This window comes from Pteronotus mesoamericanus, unplaced genomic scaffold (assembly GCF_021234165.1).
Source record: "Pteronotus mesoamericanus isolate MK-2021 breed Mesoamerican mustached bat unplaced genomic scaffold, CSHL_Meso_final scaffold_54, whole genome shotgun sequence".
Lineage (NCBI taxonomy): Eukaryota > Metazoa > Chordata > Mammalia > Chiroptera > Mormoopidae > Pteronotus > Pteronotus mesoamericanus.
The window spans coordinates 21,519,813-21,544,665 of record NW_026555321.1 but is presented as its reverse complement, the minus strand read 5'-3'; the positions used below and the strand labels follow the sequence as shown (position 1 = coordinate 21,544,665).

The window sequence follows — 24,853 nt, the reverse complement described above, 5'->3', positions numbered from 1 at the left end:
CACTCAGAAAAACAGAAGAGCTTCTAAGTCTCCATATACTCTCTAGTTAGGGGAAACCACTAGAACACACTAGACCCTTGGCACTTGGAGATTCAGCACTTAAGAGTGCTATCATCTGGGAATGATTTATTCCAAGGGTTTGTGACATGTTTCCAAACTTAAGCACTATGAGGCTGGAGTGTGGACAAGTCACTGAGCTGATAAAGAAAAGACCCAATGTCAACAGAGCCTTGTGGTTTCTACCTGTCTTCATATGTCAGAAGACCATATTGTAATTTTATCTACAAATCTGAGAATTCACAATGAACTAGATGATGTACTGTCCATGAATTTCAAGACTAACTGGAAATTAACTGGTTCCATAAACAGACAGGTTTGTTTCCAGGAAAAAGGGACCAAAGCACAAGGTAAGAAAACTCAGACGATAACCATTTCTCATGATGATATCTTCTCTGTGTGGAGTCCGACTATTAGGGTCACAGAGACCTTGACCCACATCAAGCAAACACTAAAGAGATGTCACATACCCTTTAACAAAGGGAACGCACACGAGTCAAATAAAAGTGACAAGTTGGGGAACAATTAAGAGGAACTGAACTTAAAAAATATTCCAAGCTGGATTCACCAGTTTGTCTCCAGAACACAGAAATTTTCTAACCACACCCTTTCCCAAAACTGTCAGTCACCACATACACAGCCACTGGCTTGTGGTTTGGATGCGACCCTCAGGCGATTTTAGCCAGCCACTTCTCCAAGTCCTGGATGTCAGCAGAGCCAGCATCCCCTCTTCCGCCCTTGGCACTACACTCCAGGAACTCCACTTTGAGGGGCAACTGTGAGAATTCAAAGTCTTTGCCTTTCTTTCCCAGATGAGCAGATGCTGTGCTGGAACTGTCCAGTGTGCTGGGGGCAGCAGTGCGGGTGACTCGTAAGGTGTTGCTGTGAGGCAAAAGGAAACGAGTCAGGAAGCCAAAAGTATTTCTTTTTTAATAGCACAATTAAAGGTCTTTAGGAAATCAAATTATTTCTTAAATATTTCAGCACTCATTTAAATACCTAATCATAAAACTGTCAATTACGCTATATTGACTGTTGAATAGCCCTATGCATTCATAGATCACTCCCTTGGACAAAAAGGTGAGATGAGGGTCCAACCTTACAGGCTATGACAGCAATAAAGGGCCCAGGTCACACCAACCTTCTTTCAGCCCAGCTCCCCCTTCCACAAAGATCTGCTTCATGCCATTTTTAAATATATGCTATGAGTGTTATAAAAATATAAGTTTCTGAAATTTAAATGTGGGTAGATAAGGTATTTATTTTCATATGGAGTCTTTTAGATATAAAGTTTAGAAATCCACAAACTCCAGATTCTCCTATCCTATTTGGGCACAATTACTATTATCCAACCTCTTTAACCACTAAAACTTTGGCACTTTAAATTGCCTTACTGCCACCTGCTGGCGCTAATAAACAGTGTGTAAGCAATGCTCACCTGCCTACTTCCACTCATTCTGCTACCTAGAGGCAGAGGAATACATGCCCTTTTGCGAAGAGCACATATATAGGACCTAAAACTTTTGGGAAGGAGCGCCTAAGTAGACTTTCATAGGTATTTGTTCAAGTACTCTTTAAATTCAACATATGTGTCATGTATATACCTTTATATAAGATATTTTGTAGTTTAAAAAAAAAAGGAAAAAACCCAAGTATTGTATGTATTCAGCTCTTGCCATAAGGCCATCTAAATACAATAAACCTTGTTATTCAGAAGACTGAAATGCTTCAGAGCTGATGGAGCCTAATTCTCACTAATATGGGATTAAACTAAAATTACTCTCCTAATTTAACTGAAACTAATCCTTACAACTCCTTAACATTTTCCTTCATTTCATTACAACATAGCATTTTCTTCTACATTGTTTTCTATGGCTCTTTAGAGTGAAAAGCGAAAAGACTATGGAAAACTTGCGTTTTAAACATGGGAAGACTTGGACTGTTAAAAAAACTGTTTGGAAAAAACAAAAAGAGAGGATACACAAATAATATGATTGCTTTCTTCCAAAGGTAATTTCCAACAATTACAACAGAATATTTAGAAACACCAAATCATCTGTTTCAATTTCCTTAGCCTAATGACAAACACTATAGAATCTCCAAAGAGTGAGCATGAAGAGAACAGGAAGAGCTGATTATCATGCAATTTCAGAAGGAGAAAAGCCATTGAAAGTGACATCAGCAAGAAGGCAGAAGAGGAGTTTCCGGCACAAGTCCTCTCACAGAAACATCAATTTGAATAACCATCCGCGCATGAAAATGCCTTCATGAGAGCTAAGGAATCCAGGTCAGAGCACCTGGGTGTAGCACAGAAATAAAAGATGTGTTGAAGAGGGTGGAAAGGACAGCCTCACATTACCAAGATTACTTCCGCAAGCCTGCACAGTGTAGCGTGGAGAGATACACTCCGTGTGGGCTAAAGAGTTTGAAGTGAGTAGGCACTGTTCTGTGGAACCCAGCACCAGACCGGCCCCTCTTGCCCCAGGCCCCCTCCTTTGGGTCCAGGCTCCAGGCCTACCTCAGTAGACCACTGCACAGGTCTGCCCAAGCGGACCCAAGTGCCAGGCCAACTTCCCACCACCCCATGGGCCCACAAGCCAGGCCGTCCTGCTGAAGGACTCTGGCAGCAAGCCCACCCAAAATCTCTGGCTGGACTGACTGGAGAAGGGCTTTCTCTTACAAAGCTAGTCAGTAAGGACTAGAAGTATTTACTTTTTCAAATGTGCAGAGACCAATGGAAGGACACAAAGATCACGAAAAATCAGGGAAACATGACACCACCAAAGAAACAAAATAAAGCACCAATAACTGACCCTGAAGAAATGGAGATCTACAAACTGACTGACAAAGAATTCAAAATAGACATCTAAAAGTTCAGTAAGCTGCAGAAGAATACAACTCAACAAAATGAAGAAGACAATATATAAGCAAAATGAGAAGTTCAAAAGAAAGATGGAAATCATAAAAAAAATTCTGAAACTGAAGAATACAATGACTGATGTAAAAAACTTCAGAGCTTCCACAGCAGACTTGATCAGCCAGAAGCAGAAGAATCAGAGAGCTTAAAGACATAATCTGAAATTACCCAATGAGCAGATCAAAAAGCAAAGAGTGAAGAAAGCCCACATACTTATGTGACATCACTGTGGGAGACCCAGAAGAACAGAGAAAGACAAAGAAGCCGAAAACTTATTTAAAAAATAACGACAGCCCTGATTGGGTGGCTGGGTTGGTTGGAGCATCATCCTATACACCAAAAAGGTCACAGATTTAATCCCCAGTCAGGGCACATACCTAGGTATACCTAGGTTGCAGGTTTGATCCCTAGTCGGGGTGTGTATGGAAGGTAACCAATCAATGTTTCTCTCACATCCGTGTTTCTCTCTCTCTCTCCCCCCTTCTCAAATCAATAAACATATCCTCACAGGTGAGGATTAAAAAAAGAATGAATGACAAAAAAACCTCAAATCTGGAGAGGGATATGAACATCTAGACCCATTAAGCCCAAAGAACTGTGACTAAGTTAAAGAGAGCTTCACAGAGATACATTATAATTGAACTAAGAGAAGTCAAAGATAGAGACAGAATTTTGAAAGCAGCAAGACAAAAGCCAATTGTTACAAACGAGGGAAACCACATAAGACTAAAGCTTGCAGACCAAGAGTGGGATGATATATTCAAAATGCTGAAAGAAAAAAAAATGCCAACCAAGAATCTTACACTGTTAAAAAAACAGTAAAGCTGTCCTTTAGATATTAACCAACAGAACTTATTCAGACTTACAGTTCTTTCTCAAGCTGCTGCTGAATTAACTTTGCTGATTTTGCCATTGTAATGTCTGTAAAGAAATGAAGACACTTGTAATTTAAACCAGAAAGGGTCTTTTCCCAAGACTTCTTGTACATACGGAAAAGTCCTATTTAAACCAGTAAATTTCTACTCCCCACACCATTAAAAAAGAAAATAGAAACACTTTTTATCACTAGTAGCTTTATTACCAATGTAAACTTGACATTTGGTTGTATGGGTTTTTCTGTAATGCTTACAAATATATTAAGCTGGTGACTATTAAACTGACTAGCTCCTTCATGAAAGTTTCCGCACCTTACAGACCCTTTAAATCAATATATAAGTCCAGCCAGTGTAAAAAAGTAAAAATCTACCAGCTTTGTGATTATAACAAGAGTCTTCACTACAACATAGATACCCTAACCTGTCATATAAAAGTAAACTAAGCACATTTCCAACTGATACTAAAATGGTATGTTACAGCATGAAGTGCATATAGGTAAGAAACAAGCACTGGTTTGGCATAAAGCTGATTATTACCTGATCATTTCTGAGAAATGTGCTGGGCTCTTTAGATCTGAAAGAGGCCTGTAAAGATCAACTAGTCTATCTTATTTTAGAAGTAATGAAACTGAAGCCTAGTTTTATTGAGTGTGATTAAAAAGTTTTTAATAGTTATCAGGTTAAAGAAAAACAACTTTTGCAAACTCTCCTTGATGAAATGCCCTGGATGGTAAACTTTTTTTAAAGGACAGACTCCACTTGTCCCTCTAAAACTGAGTATCTGACATAGCACACTGTCAATCTGATAACTAGGAAAAGATGATATATAATTTAAAAAAAGCAAAACACAGTATCAAAGAATAATTGATAATAGTCACTCCTTTGTCATTCCTTAGAATAGCCTGGTAAGTAGACTAATAAAAATGCAGGAGAATAAATAAATTTTAAGATTAAAATCCTTCAATTTATAGCTCATTAGCAATTGTCTCTCATCCTGAATAATAGTTTTAGAGAGCTCTATTAATTCTTAGCAGCAATCTCAGAAAAATCTTAATAATTATTGCCAGAAAATATGATGGTACCTTGCTTGTTGCAGGCGATTAAGAATGATGGTGTGCTCTTCAGGCCCATGCTGTCAATTAAGACTTGATACAGAAACTCGGCCACATCTTTCACCTCTCGCTGGAAGGCTGCACTGTCCACAACAAACACGACAGCCCTTGTATGCAGTGGAGGGGGAAGAAAATCAACACGTGAGCATGCAATAGTACAGCATTGTATGAGAAACTATATACTTAATTTTTCTTGAGAAAAAGCCCAACAATAGAATTCTATACCCTGTGAAATTTATGGCATGGCCTAAAATCAATAATCTAAGCTTCTACCTTAGGAAGCTGGAACAATTAAGAGCAAATTAAATTTAAGATAAGCAGAAGAAATAAAAGAGCAGAAATCAATGAAACTGATAGCTGGAAATCCATAGAGAGCATCAACAAACACAAAAGCTGGTTCTTTGGGAGAAAAAAATCAGTAAAATTAATAAACTTCTAGTCAGGCTAACTAAGAAAGGAAAAACAGAACACAAATTGCTTACATCAGAAATGAGAGGGGACATTACTACAGATCCCATGGACAAAAGGATAATCAAGAAATGCTGTGAACAACTCTACACTGACAAAATTTGATAACCTAGGTGAAATGGTCCAGCTCCTTAAAAGACGCAATCTACCAAACTCACACAAGAACTAAACAATCTGAATAGGCCTACATCTATTAAAGAAACTGAATCAAAATTTTAAAATCTTCCTAACAGAAAATACCAGGCACATAAGAGTTCACTAGTGAAGTCTAGCAAACATTTAAGGAAGTTTACATAATGTTATATATCAGATATATTCAATTAAAAAATTAAAAAATAAAATATACCAATTCCCTACAATCTCTTTCAGAAAACAGAAGCAGAGGGAGTATTTCCTAACTCATTCTATGCAGCCAGCATTACTGTAATACCAAAACCAGACAAAGACACTGCACGAAAACTACAGATGAATATCTCTCATGAGCATAAATGTAAAAGTCCCCAATAAAATACTCACAAATAGACTCCAACGGTATATAAAAGGAATTATATACCACAATTAACAGGTTCTGAACCCAATTCCAATGTAGGGGATGAAGTTTCCACACCACCAAACAATGCACCTGACACCAGCTGCGTGTCCTACAATTCAACTCGATTTTGACACTATCTGCCTGGAAATAGCTAAGATTCCACAGGTTAAAGGCTCAGTCCCACAAGTCTGCTCTCCACGTCAGATGTGAATCACCTATAACTCTGATCAACTGGCTAAAGATCAGGGGTTCCTACAACTCCTCCCTTGAGTTCAAGTAATTTGCTTGAGGAGACTTCAGATGCCAGTCACAAGTCCAGGTTGTTACCTGTACTTCTGACTGACTGGCTATAAATCAGGAGTTCAATTAATTTGCTAGAGTGGCTTACAGAACTCAGGAAACCCATTTACTCACTAAATTATGGGTTTAATACAAAAGATATTAAAGGATATAATCAACAACCAGATGAAGAAGAAATAAAAAGGAGGAGGAACCTTTCTGGTTCCCCAACTTGGAGGCTGTATGAACCCCACCCTAGATGATCTTGGGTTTGGCTATCAGTTTTAGACACAACACCAAAGGAATAATCCATGAAAAGAATCGATTAACTAGACATCATTAAAGATCAAAAATTTCTGCTCTAAAAAGTCACCATCAAGAGAATAAGAAGTCACAGATCAGGAGAAAATATTTGCAAAAGTTTTATCTGATAAAGGATGTTATCCAAAATATATAAAGAATTCCTAACACTCAACACTTAGAAAACAACCCAACCAAAAAATGGGTTGAAGATTTTAATGACACCTCACCAAACAAAATATATAGGTAGCAAATAAATATATGAAAAGATGCTCCACATGATGTCATCAGGGAAAAATGCAAATTAAAACAACTAGATACCACTACATACCTATTAGAATGACCAAAATCCAGTACACTGACAACATTGAATGCTGGCAAGAATGCAAAGCAACTGAACTTCTCATTTGTTGCTGGTGTAAATGCAGAATGGTACTCTGGAAGACAGTTCGGCAATCTCACAAAACTACATACTCTCTTATCATGATTCCACAACTGTGATCCTTGATGTTTATCCAAATACTTAGATCCACACAAAAACCGGCACATAGATATCTGTGACAGCTTTATTCAGAATTGTCAAAACTTGAAAGCAATCAATACATCCTTCAATAGATGAATGAAAAGATAAACTCTGGTACATCCAGACAATGGCCTATTAGCCAGCACTAAAAAGAAATGAGCTATCAAGCAATTTAAAGACATGGAAGAAACTTGAATGCATATTAGTAACTGAAAGAAATCAATCTGAAAAGGCTACACAATGTATGACATTCTAGACAAGGCAAAACTATGGAGACAGTAAAAAGAGTGGTTATCAGGAGTTAGGGGAAAGAGACGGATGAACTGGCAGAACAAAGAGGGTTTTCAGGGCAGTGAAACTACTCTGTATGGTAGTATAATGGTGAATACACAATGTTATACATTTAATCAAATCTGTAGAATGTATAACACCAGAAGTGAAATCTAATGTAAAATACAGACTCTTGAGTGATTATGATGTGTCCAAGTAGGTTCATCAATTATAACAAATGAAACAATCTGGTGGAGGATGTCCACAACAGGGGAGGCTATCCATGTTTGGGGGTAGGGGTAAATGGCAAAGCTCTTTCAAATTTTGCTACGAACCTGAAACTATTCTAAAAAGTTGTTTTTTAAAACCACACAAGTCTCATCTGTGATAGATCGCTCAACACCACCACCTTGCGGCCAATGAAGCATCAACAAAATGTAAGTCACATCTTTAAAAAATAAGTAAAAAAACCACCTCTTCCCATCAAACCTAAGATTCCATCAATTAAAAGACACTATTATTTCAAGTACAACTAAGAAAGAAAAAAATACTGTGAATTAAACTATGACACCATCAATTGTTAAGGAGCATATCGATTTCATAGGTATTAAAAAAATCACTGAAATCTCACATATTGATTTTCAAGTTTGTATTAGGGTTTGAAACTAAAGAATAAAGCATCTTAAACTGTAGCACAAAAATTTTAGGAAATAAGAGTCAGTACCATTACAATACTAAAAGAAATACGAAAATACTGTTCCATACTTTTGAGGCAGCGATTTTAGGTAATTTAAAAATATAAATATAACATGTTAGGTTTTAATAACTTCTAGCATTCCACCTAGCTTTAAAATTAAAATTCTTTTTCAGATTTAATAGTTCTATGCATTATTAAATTTGTCCTCAGAGTAACTAAAAACTTTACTAACATGATAATAGGGGTTAACACTTTCTGAACACTCTGAGAAACACAGCAAACATTAACTCATATAATCCTCACAAAATCCTAGTAAAGGCAGGGTTGCAACCTAGAACTGGCTGACCCTAGGTTCCATGTTCTTTCCACTCCAGGACACCAGGCTGCTTCCCAAATACCATCAGAGCAAACGACATGGGTGGTCTTGACAGATGTCAGACAAACACATTCCACTTCCTACTCACCGGGCTGAAGCCTTAAACCGCTCTAGGAACTGAAGTCTCAAGCTCTCATGGCCAGGGAGGTCGATCAAGGTCAGGCTAGTGCCCTAAGGATGGCAGTAATAACATTAAATTAATGTTTCGATTCTGATTCACATTCACAACATAAACTTTTCATATCAGATTTCAGGTACCAGAATAGTGGCCAATTGATTAATCAAAAGAATGTTTACTCTAATTAATTAATGAATCAAACATATGTACTCTAAGCACTTCTATTTATAAATCATCAGTCAAGGAACAATGAGCAAAAACAGACATGGTCCCTGCTCTAACAGGTCTTAAAATATAATCAGAAAGATGAACAATGTAAAATTACAACTTTGACAAATGTTCTGAGGGTAATGAGAAACCTGACCCTGTCTGGGAGTCCGGGAAGCATGGTCCATCTAAGGCTAGGGAAATATGCTAGTATAAATAAAAGCAAAAAACATGTGAAAAACAGTAATAAATGTTCACAAACTAAATTATGTAAGACCCTATACTTTACTACAAAGCATATTATCATTATAGGCATCCCCAGTCTTTATAACAAAACATTCCTTTACATTTCCACCATAATTTAATTTTAAATATGTGTACTAGGCACATTTGTGCTAATCTTGTCAATATTTTGTGTCAATTCTTGATTCAGATGACAATCATTGAAACAGGGAGGGGTTGTACACCTACTGAGCAGCCTCATTAAACATCCATTTAGGAGCTATTCCTTCCAGGCCTTCATTCTTGAGCTCAGGTTCAATGTAGATGTGGCTATGCTCAATGATAAGACACTCAGATACAGCTCTGGCACATGTACCATCAAACCCATGGATCATTTCCCAGATGTTCTACTTTATCCATAGTCAGTCTTAACCACTGTTTAACAGGAGGGAGTCCACATCACTCAGTCTGATATAAGTATAGTCGGATTCATTATGACCTGACACTTAAGTCTGTGCAGTCTTTTAGGAGTAACAATATGATGTGTATTGGCCTTTTTAAAAGAAATACAGGTAAGAGCCTAGGGATCTCAGGTTGGGACCTTCTGCACCAAACGCTAAAAATAACCCAGAAGATACATTACCAGAAGATACATTATAATAGGTTACTACGCTAAGAGATAGACTAGATCTAAAACATAAGAGGAGTAAGAGGAGTAAAAAAAGAAGGGAGGGATGTTCTGTATATTCAGTAGAAATGTGCAAGCCTCATATGTATTATTTTCTGAAAACCTTAAAAAAGTAAAAAGAAAAAGGTACAACTAATTTTAGTAATATATATTATTTAATTCAACATACAGGATGGGGCAAAAGTAGGTTGACAGTTGTTCATGTGGAAAATAATCCAATAATTAATAAACAATAATACAAGTATAAACTTGTTACATGTACTCATAACTGTGAACCTACTTTTGCCCTACGCTGTAGGTAAATTATCCTTTTAATATATACTAAGAAAATCAAGACATTATCAATATTTTACATTCTTTTTTTCATTCCAAGTTCTCAATATCTGGCGTGTATTTTACACACATAGTACCCTTCAATTTGGACTAGTCACATGTCAAGGTGCTCAACAGCCGCAAGTGGCCAGTGGCAACTCTATTGGAAAGTATAGGTCTAAGGCATACCCTGGAATACTCCACTTAAAAAATCTGGTGCAAGTGCCCCAAGAATTAAAAATCTCCCAAACGTGAAATTTCAAAATCTGAATCCTTGGAAATTTAAAAGGTCTGGGCCACAAAGAGTGCCATTAATGAAAAAAGCAAAAACATCTCTAAGACATTTAAAAGGACCTCTATTTTTTCTTACAATAATTCTGGAAGCATCAGAAAAGTAGGGGGAACGCAAGAAAGGGAGGTCTCTAAGAGCACCACTCAAACTCATCCACCTATACATCTCCCTCACCAACCAGTCACCCAGACTTCCTTTCACTCCCTCACCAAATACTTGTGAAGCACAGCTGGCTTGACAGTCATTATCAACATTATAGAGCTACACGGGTACATAAAAAGTCTTCACAATTCCTTATTGGTATCTTTAAAAATATACTCATGTATACTCTTGAGAGCCACTGCAAACTGTATGCAAAAGAAAAAGATTATAACAACAAACTAAATGTCTGTTAATAGGGCTCTTATTAAATAAGGACTTGATTGTATGGTACAGCCATATAATGGAATACTGTACAGCTCATAAATCACCTAGGTGCACATGAGAGAGAAAAAACAAAAATCAAATGCAAGCTTTATCAATCCTATTGTTAAATGAGAAAAAATAAAATAACAGGCAGAACAGAGTGTTGAAAAGAAAAAAAATTAGAGAATATAGAGATATTTGTATATGCATAGACAATCTGAAAGGGTACACAGGAAAACAGGAAGTTATCTCTAAGGAGAAGACTGGGTAATAGGGACAGAAAAGGCCAAATTACTTTTCAGCAAATAGCCTTTTCAACCTTTTGAATTTTTTGTCCTATATACATGTATTACATATTCAAAACAGAAATGAAAATAAAAAAGGCTTAATGCTCACCCTTAACACTCAGAAACAAAAACTAGTAACATGTACACTGAGGTACGACAAAGCAGAGCAGGGCACGATTAAACCTGTTGCCTGGATGGTCAAGAGCAGAATTTGTCACATGTCTTGTATTTACCTATAAAAATCAGCTACTCAGACTAATTTATCTTAAAAGCTCCTTTCCTGACACACCCAAGTAAAGTAAAATTGTCAGACTCCCAGCATTCTAGAAGCCCCTTACCCTGGTATTCTTGACTCTGTACACAGCAGAGCTGTCAGTGATGGAAGTCTGAGTGTCTCTGTAAAGGCCTGTTAACAACTGTAAAGAAAAATAACATGGGAGAGATCCCAGTAAACACTGAAATAGAAAACCTTAAGAGAGTAATTTTGTTCTAATCTTCCTAGGTGTCTGGTCAAATAATTAAATGTTGTTTGCAACAGATGAAAAAGACCATGTTTTTTCCCTTTACTTGTAGAAAAATCTAACTGCAAACTTTATTCCCCTCTACCCAGTTGAGTGGGGGAAAACCCCTACTATTTTCAGGTAAGAATTTCAAATGGTGTGTGGCCAAATTTACCAACCTTCCAAAACATTATTTAATTATTAAAAATAATTTACGATTATATTTCTTTAGTGGAAGGAAAATCTTTTATACTCTCAAAAGGAAGAACAATGAGAAAACCTCTGCTACTCTCCAGAGCAAAAAACCAAACGTTTAATACTACATAGATTAAAAATAAATTGTAGTGAAAAGAAACCTACGTAGCCCAATGTCAAAGAATCACCCTTTTAAAAATTGTCTTTGAAAAGCTATCAGGTGAGTATAAAGCTATCAGTACAGTATACTGCACAACCAATTATACACAACATACAGAACAATTATCTTCTATCTTTTCCCCAGTCCTGGCCTCTTAGCTATGACATGAAAGTAGCTACATAAAACCTTTAAATGGGACAAGGACTAAATACCAATATCTAGCAAGTGCAAGAAAATAGAAATGGTCAAAAAGTTCTAGTTTACGTTGCAAGAGTCTTTCGGTTCTCCCAAGTGATTCAAGAATTAACTCTCCAATTTATCAGCATCAGCTTCTTTTCCGAAATAAACCATGACCCCCAAAATAATGGGATGCCCTAAATTTTCCTATGAAATTCGAGAGAGATGTAAATCAAAGCATTTACTCTGACAAAGAGCAGTGTTTTCCCGGAGTCACAAAGGCCAACAAGAAGAACAGCTCTTTGACTGCTCCTTCTGCTCCGGATAAACTTCCAGAACACTGTGGAATACAGAAAAAGAAACCAAATTATGCCTTATTAATAATAGTGTGCGTGTACGGTTAGGGTGAGTAAATTAACCTAAGTCTACCACAGAACACCGTTATCACCTGAAACTTTTATTGTTATTACCACCATAATTGTTATTACTGTTGTTAGGGACCCCACTGACTAACAGCCACTATCAAATGTCAACTTAATGTGTGAACCCCCTACCCCGACTGTGGACTCTTTTAAGAGCAATCTTGTCGTATTAACACGCAAACGCAAGACGCTGAAACTTGAAATAAACAGGCGAAGAGTCTCGGTTGTAAAAGCAATGTAAAGGGAAACCACGCGCTCAAGTTCAACAGGGGCCGAAGAAGGAAGAGTAATTAGTGCCCTAAGGACCAGGACATCACGTCGGGGGCCGCAGCGCTGCTCCTGCTGCTTCAGGCAGGAGGACAGGGTGTCATAAAGGGTGAGACTCCCGCACTAGACGCCCACCAAGTGCCTTCTCCGCCCGGCATCCTCCCAGTCCAAGCCGGACTCGCCCGCCCTGCACCCTCCATAACCACCCGCCGCCTCTTTACCCAACGTCAGCAGCACCGCCAGAAGCGCCACCACCACTGACAGCAGAGTCGGGTCCCCCTGCTGCAACTCCTGCCGCAAGGAGTCTAGGTAGGGTTGGAAGGCGCCCCCGACACCACCACCATTCCCCATTCGCCGGGAATCCGTGGAAGCCATACTGAGCTGCGTGGTCTCCGGCGCCGTGAAAGCAACGTGTACCTGGGCTTTGCGTAGACGTCTGAGGCGGAGCATCACGGGAGTGGTAGTTCCTTAGTTGTATTTTCTCCTCGAGGGCAGTGGACCCGAAGGGCCTGATGGGAGTTGTAGTTCTTTTGTAGTACGGAGCGTTTGTACCGAATGAGAGGACAGCCACAGGTTTTTTAAGGAGTGACACATTTATCCTTTAAGATATGGGTCAAAGATGCCGCCCTTCTTTATGGTTGTTGGCAGAATTCTGGGTGAGTAAAATGAGTGGCCCTAGAAATCTCCACCGAAGATTGTCAGTCGCTCCTTTCCTGAGGTGAGTCTTGTGAGGAACATTACACAAATATTTCGTCTGAATATAATGTGGCATGGGATGTGAAAGAAGATGTACGGTTTGATGTAGGAATATAGAAAAGGACGCTTAGCCCATCATGGGTTCGGAGAAAAGCTCCTGAAGGAAAGTGACCAGATATGAGCCATGATGGTGGAATTAGCCTCTGCTGGAATTAAGGAGAAAGGGGGCTCTCTGCAGAAGAAAATGAGCAACTCAGTGTCCCTACGCTGTAAATCCAGAGCTGCACGTGAGTGGTCTACTGTTTGTTTGTTTTTTTAAGATTTTATTCATTTATTTCTAGAGAGAGGGGAAGGGTAGGGGAGAAAGAGAAAGAGAGAAACATCGGTGTGTGGTTGCCTCTCACACGCCCCCTACTGGGGAACCTGGCCCACAATCCAGGCATGTGCCCTGACTGGGAATCGAACCGGCGACTCTAAGGTTTACGGGCCGGCGCTCAATCCGCTGCCACCTCAGTCAGGGTGTGAGTGGTTTGCTTTAAAGGAAGCAGCCAGGAAAAATCAATGAGAAGGGAGGGAGCTGTTGCAAACTGCAGCTGCCATTCCTGCCCAAAGTGGCAGCCACAACCCTGCCAGGCAGGTATGTGGGGCCAAGGTGGTCAGTTCTTCCAGTTTTTGAAGAGAAGCCAGAAAGGCAGATATTTATGGGAAATTTCCCACTTTTCAAACTTCAGCAAGTAATGGCAAATATTAAAAAACATGTGGCCCAGGTCCTGGCAGGGTAGCTCAGTTGGTTAAAGTGTCGTGCCAATGTGCCAAGGTTGCAGGCTCAGTCCCTGATCAGGGCACATACAAGAATCAACCAGTGAATGCATAAATAAGTGGAACCAAAAAAATCTTAACCTCTCTCTCTCAAAAAAAAAAAAAAAAGAAAGAAAGAAAGAAAGAAAGAAAGAAAAGAAAAGAAAAGAAAAAGAGAGAAATCAATATGTTAAAAAACAAAACAAAACAAAAAACACTTGTGGCTCAAATAAACACATTTATCAGGCCAGAAGTGGCCACCTAGGGGTTGCCAGTTTGCAGACTATGTCATTAAGCAGGTGTCACTTCAGCAGCAGTGACAGATGATCAGGAAAAGTTGGCAGGAACCTTATTGCAATATACAGAATGTGATAAAAAGTTTCAGCTGGAGGTGACGTACATGATTGGCAGGTCAACAGAGAACTGTCATTTGAGGAAGAAAGTATTGGAGGCAGAATGATCACCTGGGAGCTGTTGCAGCATTTTGGCAAAAGATGCACAGCGTCTAAACCAGAGACAGGTAGGTGTGGAGGACACAGATTTGAGAGATGCTTAGGAAGAAAGTATAGAGGATGTGGTAATGGACATTCTGAGTTAAGGAGAAGAGTTATCAAGACTACGTCTAAGGTGGTTGGTGTGGGTTACCAGGACTCTCAAAGTGTATAGTGTGAATTAGAAAACTCACTTGGAGAGATTCTGGAGCTCGGAACAGAACCAGAGTGAATATTGCCCCTCTTTTGGCTATATTGATTTTCTCATGCCTCTGGGAAATCAAAAGTCTTATATCAAGTAGGTGATACAGGAAACAAATGTAAAGTTTCAGCAGTAGGTGCTAGATTTTCATTTGGGTGTCATGCATAAACAAGGAGCCATGAAAATCATGGTGAGCATGAAGAGTGAGAAGCAGAAAGGAACCCATGAAGAAGCCTAAGAAGGGAGAAGCAATGACACAGGAGTAAAACGTGTTCTGGACCTAGTCAGCAGCGTCGCCTAAAACAGAGGATCCTGTGTTGAGGGCTTGAATAAAAAATGAGCTCAGGGGAAACAGCAGGGTGAGGATGGGTCAGGGCATGGATATGGAAGGAAGACTGCGATAGGCGAAGAGGGTGGGTAATGAGAATAATTGCTAACATTAATAAATGCTTGCTAGTAAAAGGCATTGTTCTAAATACTTTTAATTTATTAGTTACTAATCTTCAAAATGACTCATGATCCCAATTTTACAGAGGGCAAACTGAGGCAGGGGTTAAGTAACTTACCCATTGATCCCAGGCAGTTGGACTTCTCTATGCTTAACTATATTCTCTAACATAGTACAATTAATCTCCCAGGTATTTCATCAATAAATAGACGATGGGGACTCCAGGTTAAGAAGGTACATTTAGAATATGAGGTTAAAGTAAGTAAACCAATTACTTTATTTTAATTAACATAATCAATCAAAACTCAAAATTGACCAGTAATCTTACCACATTCTATTTCTTTTCTTTATTATGGCCTGAACCCTTCTGTATGCACCACCCAACACACACCTCTTTTATAACAATCATTGATTCCTCTGTTAGGGACTGAAAATGCAGGAAAGGAGAAAGGGCGAGACATTGAGAATACATACCACCACTGACCTAACTGCGTAAGGATTTTTAGTCAGAACTGTGTGAATGAAATAGTGCTGCCTTGGTGATGAACTTTGGGGATGATAAAAGGAGAGTTTAAGAAGACACTGCGTTGTTTTTTTTTTTCCGGTTCTTCCCTGGGTACAATGAAAGCTGAAGAAATGTGCACACTTTCCACATTCAGGTGCTGCCATTCTCAGGAATGAGAGCAGGAGGGGATGGGATCAGCTGCTTCCAGTCCTATCACATGTCCACTGGAGACTCTGTGAGGATGAATGCAGAGGAAGGACATGCAGATACAGACTGCTGTTTGCTGAAAGTGTGCTGCTCCCTGATTCAAATAGCAGGTGGAGAGTTACAGTGAAACATAGTGAGACAATTTTTCCTTCTCTTATTAATTAAAATGTCTCATTTACCAGATACATTTTTATCTCCTTTCCTGTTCCCAATAGTTCCAAAGCACAATGCAACCTATTTCAGACTCAGGGGCACCAATCATGTGATTACCCTCCCTGACTTATCTCTTTAACTCTGTCTTTTTGGAAAAAAAAATTTAAAGGACTTTTTTTTTAAAGAATTAAAATGAGGCCTGGCCAGTGTGGCTCAGTTGATTGGAGTATTGTCACATAGATCAAAAAGGCTGTGGGTTCAGTGTTCCATCAGGACACATACTCAGGTTGCAGGTTTGATCCTTGGTTGGGGCGCATATGAGAAGGCACCCTACTCAATGTTTCCCTCTCACATCCATGTCTCTCTCCCTCTCTCTCTCCACCCCCTTCCATCCCTCCCTTCCTCTTTCTCTAAAAGCAATGAAAAAAATGTCCTCGGGTGAGGATAAAAATGTTTAAAAAATTAAAATGAGTTATGTTATTATATTAAAAACTCAAGCCATAAAGACAGATCAAAGAAGAAAGCCGCAAATCATAAGTATCTGGTGAACATTATTTCAGACATTTTCCTGTGCATATTTAGTGATAAGAAGGCAGTCTAGAAGGAGGAACAAATAAAAATACACATAAATTATTTTAAGGGACTACAACAAGCACTGCTGTATTTGTCATCTTTAGAACAGTGTATTTGTCTATACACTGTTGACAAATTTAGATTTGTTGACTCATTGCATTAAGATAGACCACACCCAATGGGGCACCTCACCAAAGAAAGGAAAAGTTATTATAGGATTTGGGGTAAGGGTGGAGTTTTGGTGAGTATTAAATAAGGCAGAGTATTGATAGGCTCAAAGCAAAGTAGGGCTGTGTGTAAAAAAGTCAGCATCAGGTCTTCACTGCAAAGTGGATCTAGAATCCTGCTTCTGTGGACACTGCAGAGTTAAGGGATATATGGACTATTGTGTCCAGAAACCCCCATCTGCAGCTTTGTTCCTGAGGCTGTGGAAGGAATCAGGAAATAAAGAGGCAAACAGGAGAGTTGTTTAGATGGTAAAATCAACAGAACTTGCTGACATTGGACATGGAATGCAGGAAAACTGTTAGTTGAAATTTCACTCCTCACTTTATGGCTCCTGTGAGGCTAGAAACCATGACTGTAGCTGATGTGAAATACTCATAAATGTAAACAGCAGTTGGATTAGGGAAGCAGAAGAGGAAAGGGCAGGGTGATCATCACAGTTTTTGACTTGCTGGATTTCTGGTTGCTGGGGGAACTCTACAGCAACCTGTATGGAGGAGGAGGTATGAGTGAGGTATGAGTGAGGAGACATCAGAGACAGGGGTCCATAGAGAAATATGGATATAGACATAGATGCCCAGGAATCAGTCACATTGTTTGGTGGGGGGTGCTGCAAAGTGAGGAGAGCGCTAGGTCAAGAAAAGAACTCCAGGAAGAACTCCCTACAGTTGCAGAGCTGGCAGGCTGAGCCCAAAGTAAGGCCACAAATGGACCTAAGAACTGCCAGGACAGAGAAGCTGGGGAGAGGTCCAAGGAAAAGTGAGTGGTCAGCTGCATCAAGTGCAGTAAATGGACTCAAGAATGAAAGAACTAAAATTGGTTTTCACAACTGCAGGTGGATAGTGACCTTAGCCAGGATAGCTACGGAGAAGTGAGTTCAGCAGAAGACTGATTTCCATATGTGCAGCCATTAACAATAAGTGAGGCATGGGAACAGCTTACTTATAATAAGTAAGGGGAGGAGACAGGGCAATGACTGCTGTGGGAATCGGGGTCAAAGGATGATTTTTAGCAAGAGGATGTGCCAGTGATTCATTTTTCCAATGAATTAGAATCAGGACCTGATGAAATTCTTTAAAAATATTTTAAAATATATAAATATTTTATATTCTTTTTCAGTACTCCCTTGAACAGTCCATCTCAATAACTTGCTCTGCATCCTCCCTCCTGCCCCTTCTCTAGCAACACACACACACACACACACACACACACACACACACACACACACGGTGATATACACTGGATTCTAGGGTATTGACCATGCAGACCCCTTTTAGGAAGAATTCCTACTGGGACTGTATCTAGGAGGTGTGGCTCCAACACCACAGCCAAAGTTGTGGGAAGGATCAGATGAATCTTTGGCTTTGAAGGAAGGACTCAGTTGCCTATGTATTTAGTTGGATAGTGTAAAACAAATCCTTCTAGGATAAACATTTAGGAAACAATGAAGTTTTGAAAAGGTAAAACCAATAACAAATTTTATTTTATTTCCTGCGCAGATGGCAACATTGAACTATGAACACAGCCAAACCACTCAGGCCAGCAAGACCAGGGGAAGCTGACGGGTCACGTGGGCTCCCACCTCCATCAGGTCATGGCCCCGCTTTTGGATTTCGACCTCTGTGGAACGTGCAGGCTTCCAGGAGTTCTGTAAGGGCAGAGGAGAAAAGGTAGGACCGTTAATATCTACCTATGTTTATTATCTGTTGAGTGAATGAACAGCTAGTTTTGAATACAAAAGCATTCAGACCATAGTCCTGCTCTTCTGAAAGCTGGACCAGTAATTCTCCTAGTGGTTGCTCCACTTGCCAGCGTGGCCTCTGTGCCTATTGCAGGTGGTGCCCCAGGCCAAGGATGGTAACATGATTTCTCTGCTCTACATCATCCCCCACCTTGTGTCTTATAGGCAGAACTCCATACCTGAGCCCATCTGCCTGGAAGGAAATTGAAAGGACTGTTCTCCCTGACCTCTTCAGGCAGGTGCGGAACTACCACAGCAAGAGGCACTGGGCACCTGTCATGTGCCAGTTTCTGTACTAGGGGCTGGGGATGGAGCAGAGAATAGCAGAGCCAGACTTTCTCCCCTCTTGGAGGATATAGTTTAAATAAATATGACCTAGGTGCTCACAGCTGTGGCCATGGGCAAGCATGTTCCTTACATCAGAAGTATGTGGGGTAGCTGTTAAAATGCAGAAACCCTGACTGTGGCACAGACTTGCTGAATCAGTATCCCCAGGGCCTGGGAATCAGTATTTTAAGGACCATGGTTCACTTATTTGCATACAAATGTTGACATATATTCACCCTATAACCATGTTATTCTCCCATATCTTCCAAATGATTTCAAGTGATTAAATAAAGGCCAACTTAGATAAAGCGCAAAGGTGTATTTTTTTGTATTTTAACTCTGAGAAAACTGGTGTTCCAGATGAGCAGTATGTATGACTTTACTGTTACCAGAACTTAGCATTGTTCAAACTCTCAAGAGTAGTGCTGTGTTAAAGATCTTTCTGCGATGACGGAAATGCTATCTTTGCCCACCTATATGGAGTCACACGTAGTTAAACATTTGAATTGTGGAGAGTATGACTGAGGAACTAAATTTTTCTTTTTGTAAATTTTATTTAATTTAAAGTTAAATAGCCATATGTAGCTAGGGGCTACCTATGCATTGGACAATGCAACTCTGTATCTAAAAAGGATTTTAGTGTATGGCAATGGGCATGGGCACATAAACCTCTCACTTCAGAATCCTGCATATCCAGGCAGTTCACTACTTCATTGCTCATGACCTCCTTGCCATCTGCCCATATAGCTAGACTTTCCTATGTTTGGGGATCAAATTGTTCCATCATTAACTCATCTTGTCCATTAGTCACCTCCTGAGGACTGTAGCCTACTTCTCATTTTGTACCCACCACCCAGAGCCCTGCCCGTATTTGCTTTGTAGCTTTCCCCCGTGCTGTTCCTCCTACTCACTTGAAGTTGAGCATTGTTTCAGGTTAGCCACGGCCGTGACATACTCTGCTCCTAAGTATGATTCATATGTTGTTTTGTCCTGAAGTTTGGCCAAACATTTTGTATCATCCCTGAACAGAAGGTCCTTGGTTTTAGATTGGAACATGCAAAAGTCACGCAAGCAGATACTTCCATTTTTTCCAAACATGGCCTGTCAAATGAACAGAAAGTGCATGAGGACCTGTGGTAGTGAGCAGCTAGGAACACTGCCATGGATGAGATGGAGGAGGCTGAAAGCTGGGAAATGGCTTTGGAAAGAAAGGGCAGTTACAGAGGATGCCTCAGGATCTCTCACCAGCCTCGCCTGGAGTTTGCCCTTGCTTAGCCCTGGCTCCATGCTTTCATGAAGTCCTACCTCCTCTGTGAAGTCCCTCCCACCCAGCCACTCACTCCTAGTTTCTCTGATCTCTGTACTTCCTTAGCCATGGCTGTGAGGGCTGCTTCTGGGAAATGAGAGGAGAGAAACATGTCCCTTCCACCTGTTATTGTCAGAGAAGATATTAAACATGAGCCACCCAGTGAGGGGTGCTACAGGTGGTTGCTGCAAGTTCATGTTTGACTACATCTTTGATCCTATTTTGGGCAAGAAGCTTGATTACTCCAGACTTCTTAAGGTTATAAGTGAAATGATGATTACAAAAAGTTTAGCATTCCACCTAGCACCTAGGAAGTCTTCATTAAATCTGAATTATTATTATCAGTTACCTTGAAAAGACTCACAGAGATATGCTATCTTAATTTAAAAAAAAAACAAAAAGAAAACAACTAATGGTGAATCAATAGTCAGGAAGCTGTGGTTGAGGGGGAGGTGGTGATGTGAGTTGAGGAGCCTTTCAGATTAGAATACTTAGACAGCCCCTCTTCCCTCCAAGTCTGGCCTGGGTCGGTTATTTGTTCCAGAGAAGAAGCTCTGTGAGGGTAGGGGTCTTGTGTCGTCTGGATATTGGAGTAACTCTCAGTCTGTCTAAGCAAGAGAAACACAGATTTGCATTTTATGACCTATGTCAAGGAGGTCTGGAAAACAGAATCAGTCTCCTTCATTTAAAAAAAAAAAAACAACATTATATATGCGGAAAATGAGGGGCACCACAAAGCAAGGTTAAGGGCAAGCAAGAAGGCAGACCTGAGGACATTCTTGTCAGATGGGGGCTTATCTCTAGTGACCAGGAGAGCCAGGCATTGGAGATCCAGTTCCACAATCCATGCCCTCCCAATTCCAGTTTCCAGAAAGAGAATGCTGGAATGCAGGGTGCATTTAGCTGTGAGTTCCCCCCAAAGAAGCCACACCACCCAGAAAGAAAGGGTGGGAGGCCCTGGCTGGTTCATACCTGCTGGTCAAGTAACACCTGGCGAACACAAGCTGCGTTATCTTCCCTCGAGACCACACCATGATTTGGGGATCGGGCTAGGTGGCAGTTCGCAGCATCAGTCACAGGCTTCCTGGTACCATCAGTGCATAGCAGATTGAAATCCGTCTGCTTTAGGTTCTTAGCCCAAGTTTCAGGATTCCTTCCTGGAGATAGAGAAGGTGGGTCAGCCACAGCTGATGGCTTTGGTCAAAGACCGTCTCCGGAGGGATATGACAGACCCAGTGGAGGGCCTGGGTCCAGTGACCAGCAGAAGTACACACACTGAGGTTACAGTGATGTGGAGAGGAAGAGACTTAGCAGGAATTCCTAGTGACCACCCTTTCCAACCTGCCCCACCCAGCCAGGGAAGAGTGGACTATATCCTGTGGATGCTGTTCAGAAAGTTCTTCATTTCTACTAAATTCAAAGGCATTTGGACCTCTTGCTCAAGCATAGAAAGAACATGACCCTCAACTAGTTGAAAATCTTTGTGCTGTATCTTCTTGCACCAAGAAGCAAAAGAACTTTGCCAGAAGCCCTTTCAGAAACTGCAGCAGTGCTTTAAGTCTGACTCACTCATACTGGCTCTGTGTGAAAATATGCAGTCCTCTGTGCACACAGGTCCATATCCTGTTCTCAGCCCTTTGCTTCATCTTCTCTGGATCCTCTCTAGAAAAGAACAGCTCTCCCATTCTCAAGATTTTGGCTCCTTCTTCTAGAGACAGACCTCAAATATGTTTTCCCAGTTTTTACTTCTCTCCAAAAATGCAGTGTTGCAATTTTTTTCCTAATTTAATTTCCAGTTAGTTTCCTTCATTTAATTGAACAACTAATACATGAATTCACTATTATAAAATTTTATATTACTTGTATATAAAGATAAAATACCTGTTTCCTACATTCCCCAAAGGTACACTTTTAGTTTTAATAGAAAACTCCAAATTGCCTGCCTCTCCCTGCCTAGTAACTGCATACATCTCCACTCACCTTTTAACATTTCTCCTTTCCTTTCTTACCAGTCCCTCCAGCTCAACACCTTCCAAATAAAATTCATCACTGTTCTCTCCAAACCCATATATTCTACATGTAATCTAAGCATTTATGTAATACTACGTTCTCAGCTCTCTGCAAGACTCAGTCTTATTAGAGAGAGGAAAATAGCACACATACCAAAAGCAAAAATTCAGGGCACAGATAATAACATTTTCTATTTTGTGGAACACACCCTAAATGCTGTGTGAGCTCAGAACCAACACAGTGAGTATGTCAATTAGGGGAAGCTAGCTGGAGGAGACGAGGTTTTTACATGTGTGTTGTAACATGTGTAGGATTGAGAGGAGGAGAAATCAGTGCTTCTTGGGGGGAGGATGGAGGGTACTGGTAAGACCCAGAGTCAGGTATGAACCTAGTGTTTCTAATGGATGAAAGGAAAATGGCCCCACTGGGTCTGAGTCCTGGGCAGTGGAGCTGAACCAGTGAGGCACGCCCACGCACTAAAGGCCTCGAGTGTGCGATGGAGTGTGGCACTTGGCAAGACAAAACAGTGGGTCTATGAGAATTTATGAATGAAAGTCAATGTTAATATAGGAGCCAGAGCCTGGAACAGGACAGTTAAGAATAATGAGATGGGAGGAGCTTCAGTGTAGGTGAGGAGGGTAGCAGCGGGCATCTAGAAGAGCATGATAAAACTTGTTCTTTCCAGTAAAAGTAATCCTTGATTTTGTACAAAAGTAACTTGTAAAGTGCTACATAGTTTAAGGAAGAAAATTTTGAAGCATTTACAATCCCACAGCAACCACTTTCAAGACTGGTACATTTCTTCTAGACTTTTTTGACACGCATACACATAATATGCAGACATATCGAAGTAATTGGATCATACAGTCCACACGCTTTTGTATCCTGATTCTTCTATATCACAACATACTACAGAATTAATAAAGACATATTTTGAAGAAACAAAAAATATACTGACTGAGTAGCTAATCTAGGCTTGACTGACAGGGCATACAGTAAAGTCTTCAATAAGGACAGAGGCTGTGGGAAAAGGACTGGCTTTTGAGAGAATATGAGGAGCTTGGATTTACACAGGCTGAGGTTGCTGTGCCAGTGTACTTTGCACATTACCACATGGCAAACAGAGATCCTGGGATGGTTTTAGATGGGAGGTTAGCCCACTTCTCTAAATTGCCCCCCAGCAGGTAAGGCTTTTGGAGTCATTGCAAGCAGTGGAGAGTTGAAGCCTAGAGAGGGAAGCCCTACTCAGAAGAGTACAAAAAGAAATCAAGAAGTACGAAGGACCAGTCTTAGGGTAACACTCAATATCAGGAAAAAGGACAGCCCTTAGAGAAAAAAGCAAAAATAATAGAAAGAAAGAAAGAAAGAAAGAAAGAAAGAAAGAAAGAAAGAAAGAAAGAAAGAAAGAAAGAAAGAAAGATTAGCCAAACGAAGTAAATTGTCAGCAACTTCTATATGCCACACACTATAGTAGATGTTGAGACATAAAAGGAGGAATAAAGAGCTCAAAGATTTCCTGTGGCCAAAGTTTATTACAGAATGTGATGAATTCAAAAACACTAGCAATATGGACAGAGGATTCTGTCGTCAATGTGCATGTGCCATCAGGGAAGGCTTCTTGGAGGAGGCGGTGCCACACTAGTTCATTGTAGATGAGTTGCATGGAAAATCTGAGGTTGTGTGAAGGGGCATGAGGAAAGGAAGGAGGTAATAGCTTTGTGGACTATAGTGGATTCTATAAGCAGTTAGCAAGACAGAGTGGGCAGATAAGTACTCATTCTTACCAACTTTTTAAAAATTCTGTTTTGTTTTTTAATCTCATAGCCATCCAATATTTACCCACTAGTTTTAGTATCCAATAATGATTCTTGACTGAATAAATTATTACTATATTGGGTGCCAGTGATTTTTTAACTCTATAATTATTTCTACATTTATTAGTTAGCATTCTATGATAAGGAAGATCTGTCTTTTTACCTTCATTTGTTTAATCAGGGTGAACTCATGTATTATTTTATCCAATGGGTTATTATCTTTTATATTATTATTATTATTATTTTAATGTTCAGAATGTCCCAAATTTGGCCAATGGGTCCTTCAAAATGGTCCTTCAAAATGTCTCCTGTGTGCTTTCATGTGTCCATGACTCTGAGCACTTCGCCATGTTGTAACAAGCTCGCTTTATATTTTTCCTGCCCAGCTCTAGAATCACCTATAGTTCTAAGGGGCCCTGGTTCCTTTTGTTGGAGGTGGTTCTAGAATCCAAGATCTTGCTACTGATGTGCCACTGTCTCCAGGCTTTTTTCAGTGGACATAGAATATATTGGAATATATATTGGACCTGGAAATAATTATAAAGCATCTTTTAGCAATGATTCAGAAAATTTGAATGTGGACTGTGGATGTGATGAGTATTAAATCCATGTTAATATAAATATCCTTATCTTGATAATTGTAATGTAGGGATATAAGAGGATATCCTTGTTCTTCAGAAATGTGCCCTGCAATATTTA

The 24,853-nt window shown here is 39.9% G+C and overlaps 1 protein-coding gene across 1 annotated transcript in view; it reads right to left on the bottom strand.

Moving 5' to 3' along the window:
• Nucleotides 1-626: 626 nt before the first annotated feature.
• Nucleotides 627-24,853, bottom strand: part of LOC129088079 (serotransferrin-like) — a 44,155-nt gene continuing 19,928 nt past the window's right edge. Inside the window, 11 exon segments of the mRNA XM_054595221.1 lie at nt 627-939; nt 3,841-3,895; nt 4,932-5,068; nt 8,495-8,577; nt 11,276-11,353; nt 12,215-12,309; nt 12,880-13,034; nt 13,036-13,125; nt 19,403-19,418; nt 19,936-20,125; nt 21,303-21,487. Of these exon segments, the coding sequence (XP_054451196.1) occupies nt 726-939; nt 3,841-3,895; nt 4,932-5,068; nt 8,495-8,577; nt 11,276-11,353; nt 12,215-12,309; nt 12,880-13,034; nt 13,036-13,125; nt 19,403-19,418; nt 19,936-20,125; nt 21,303-21,487 (1,298 nt within the window). The 3' untranslated portion in view covers nt 627-725.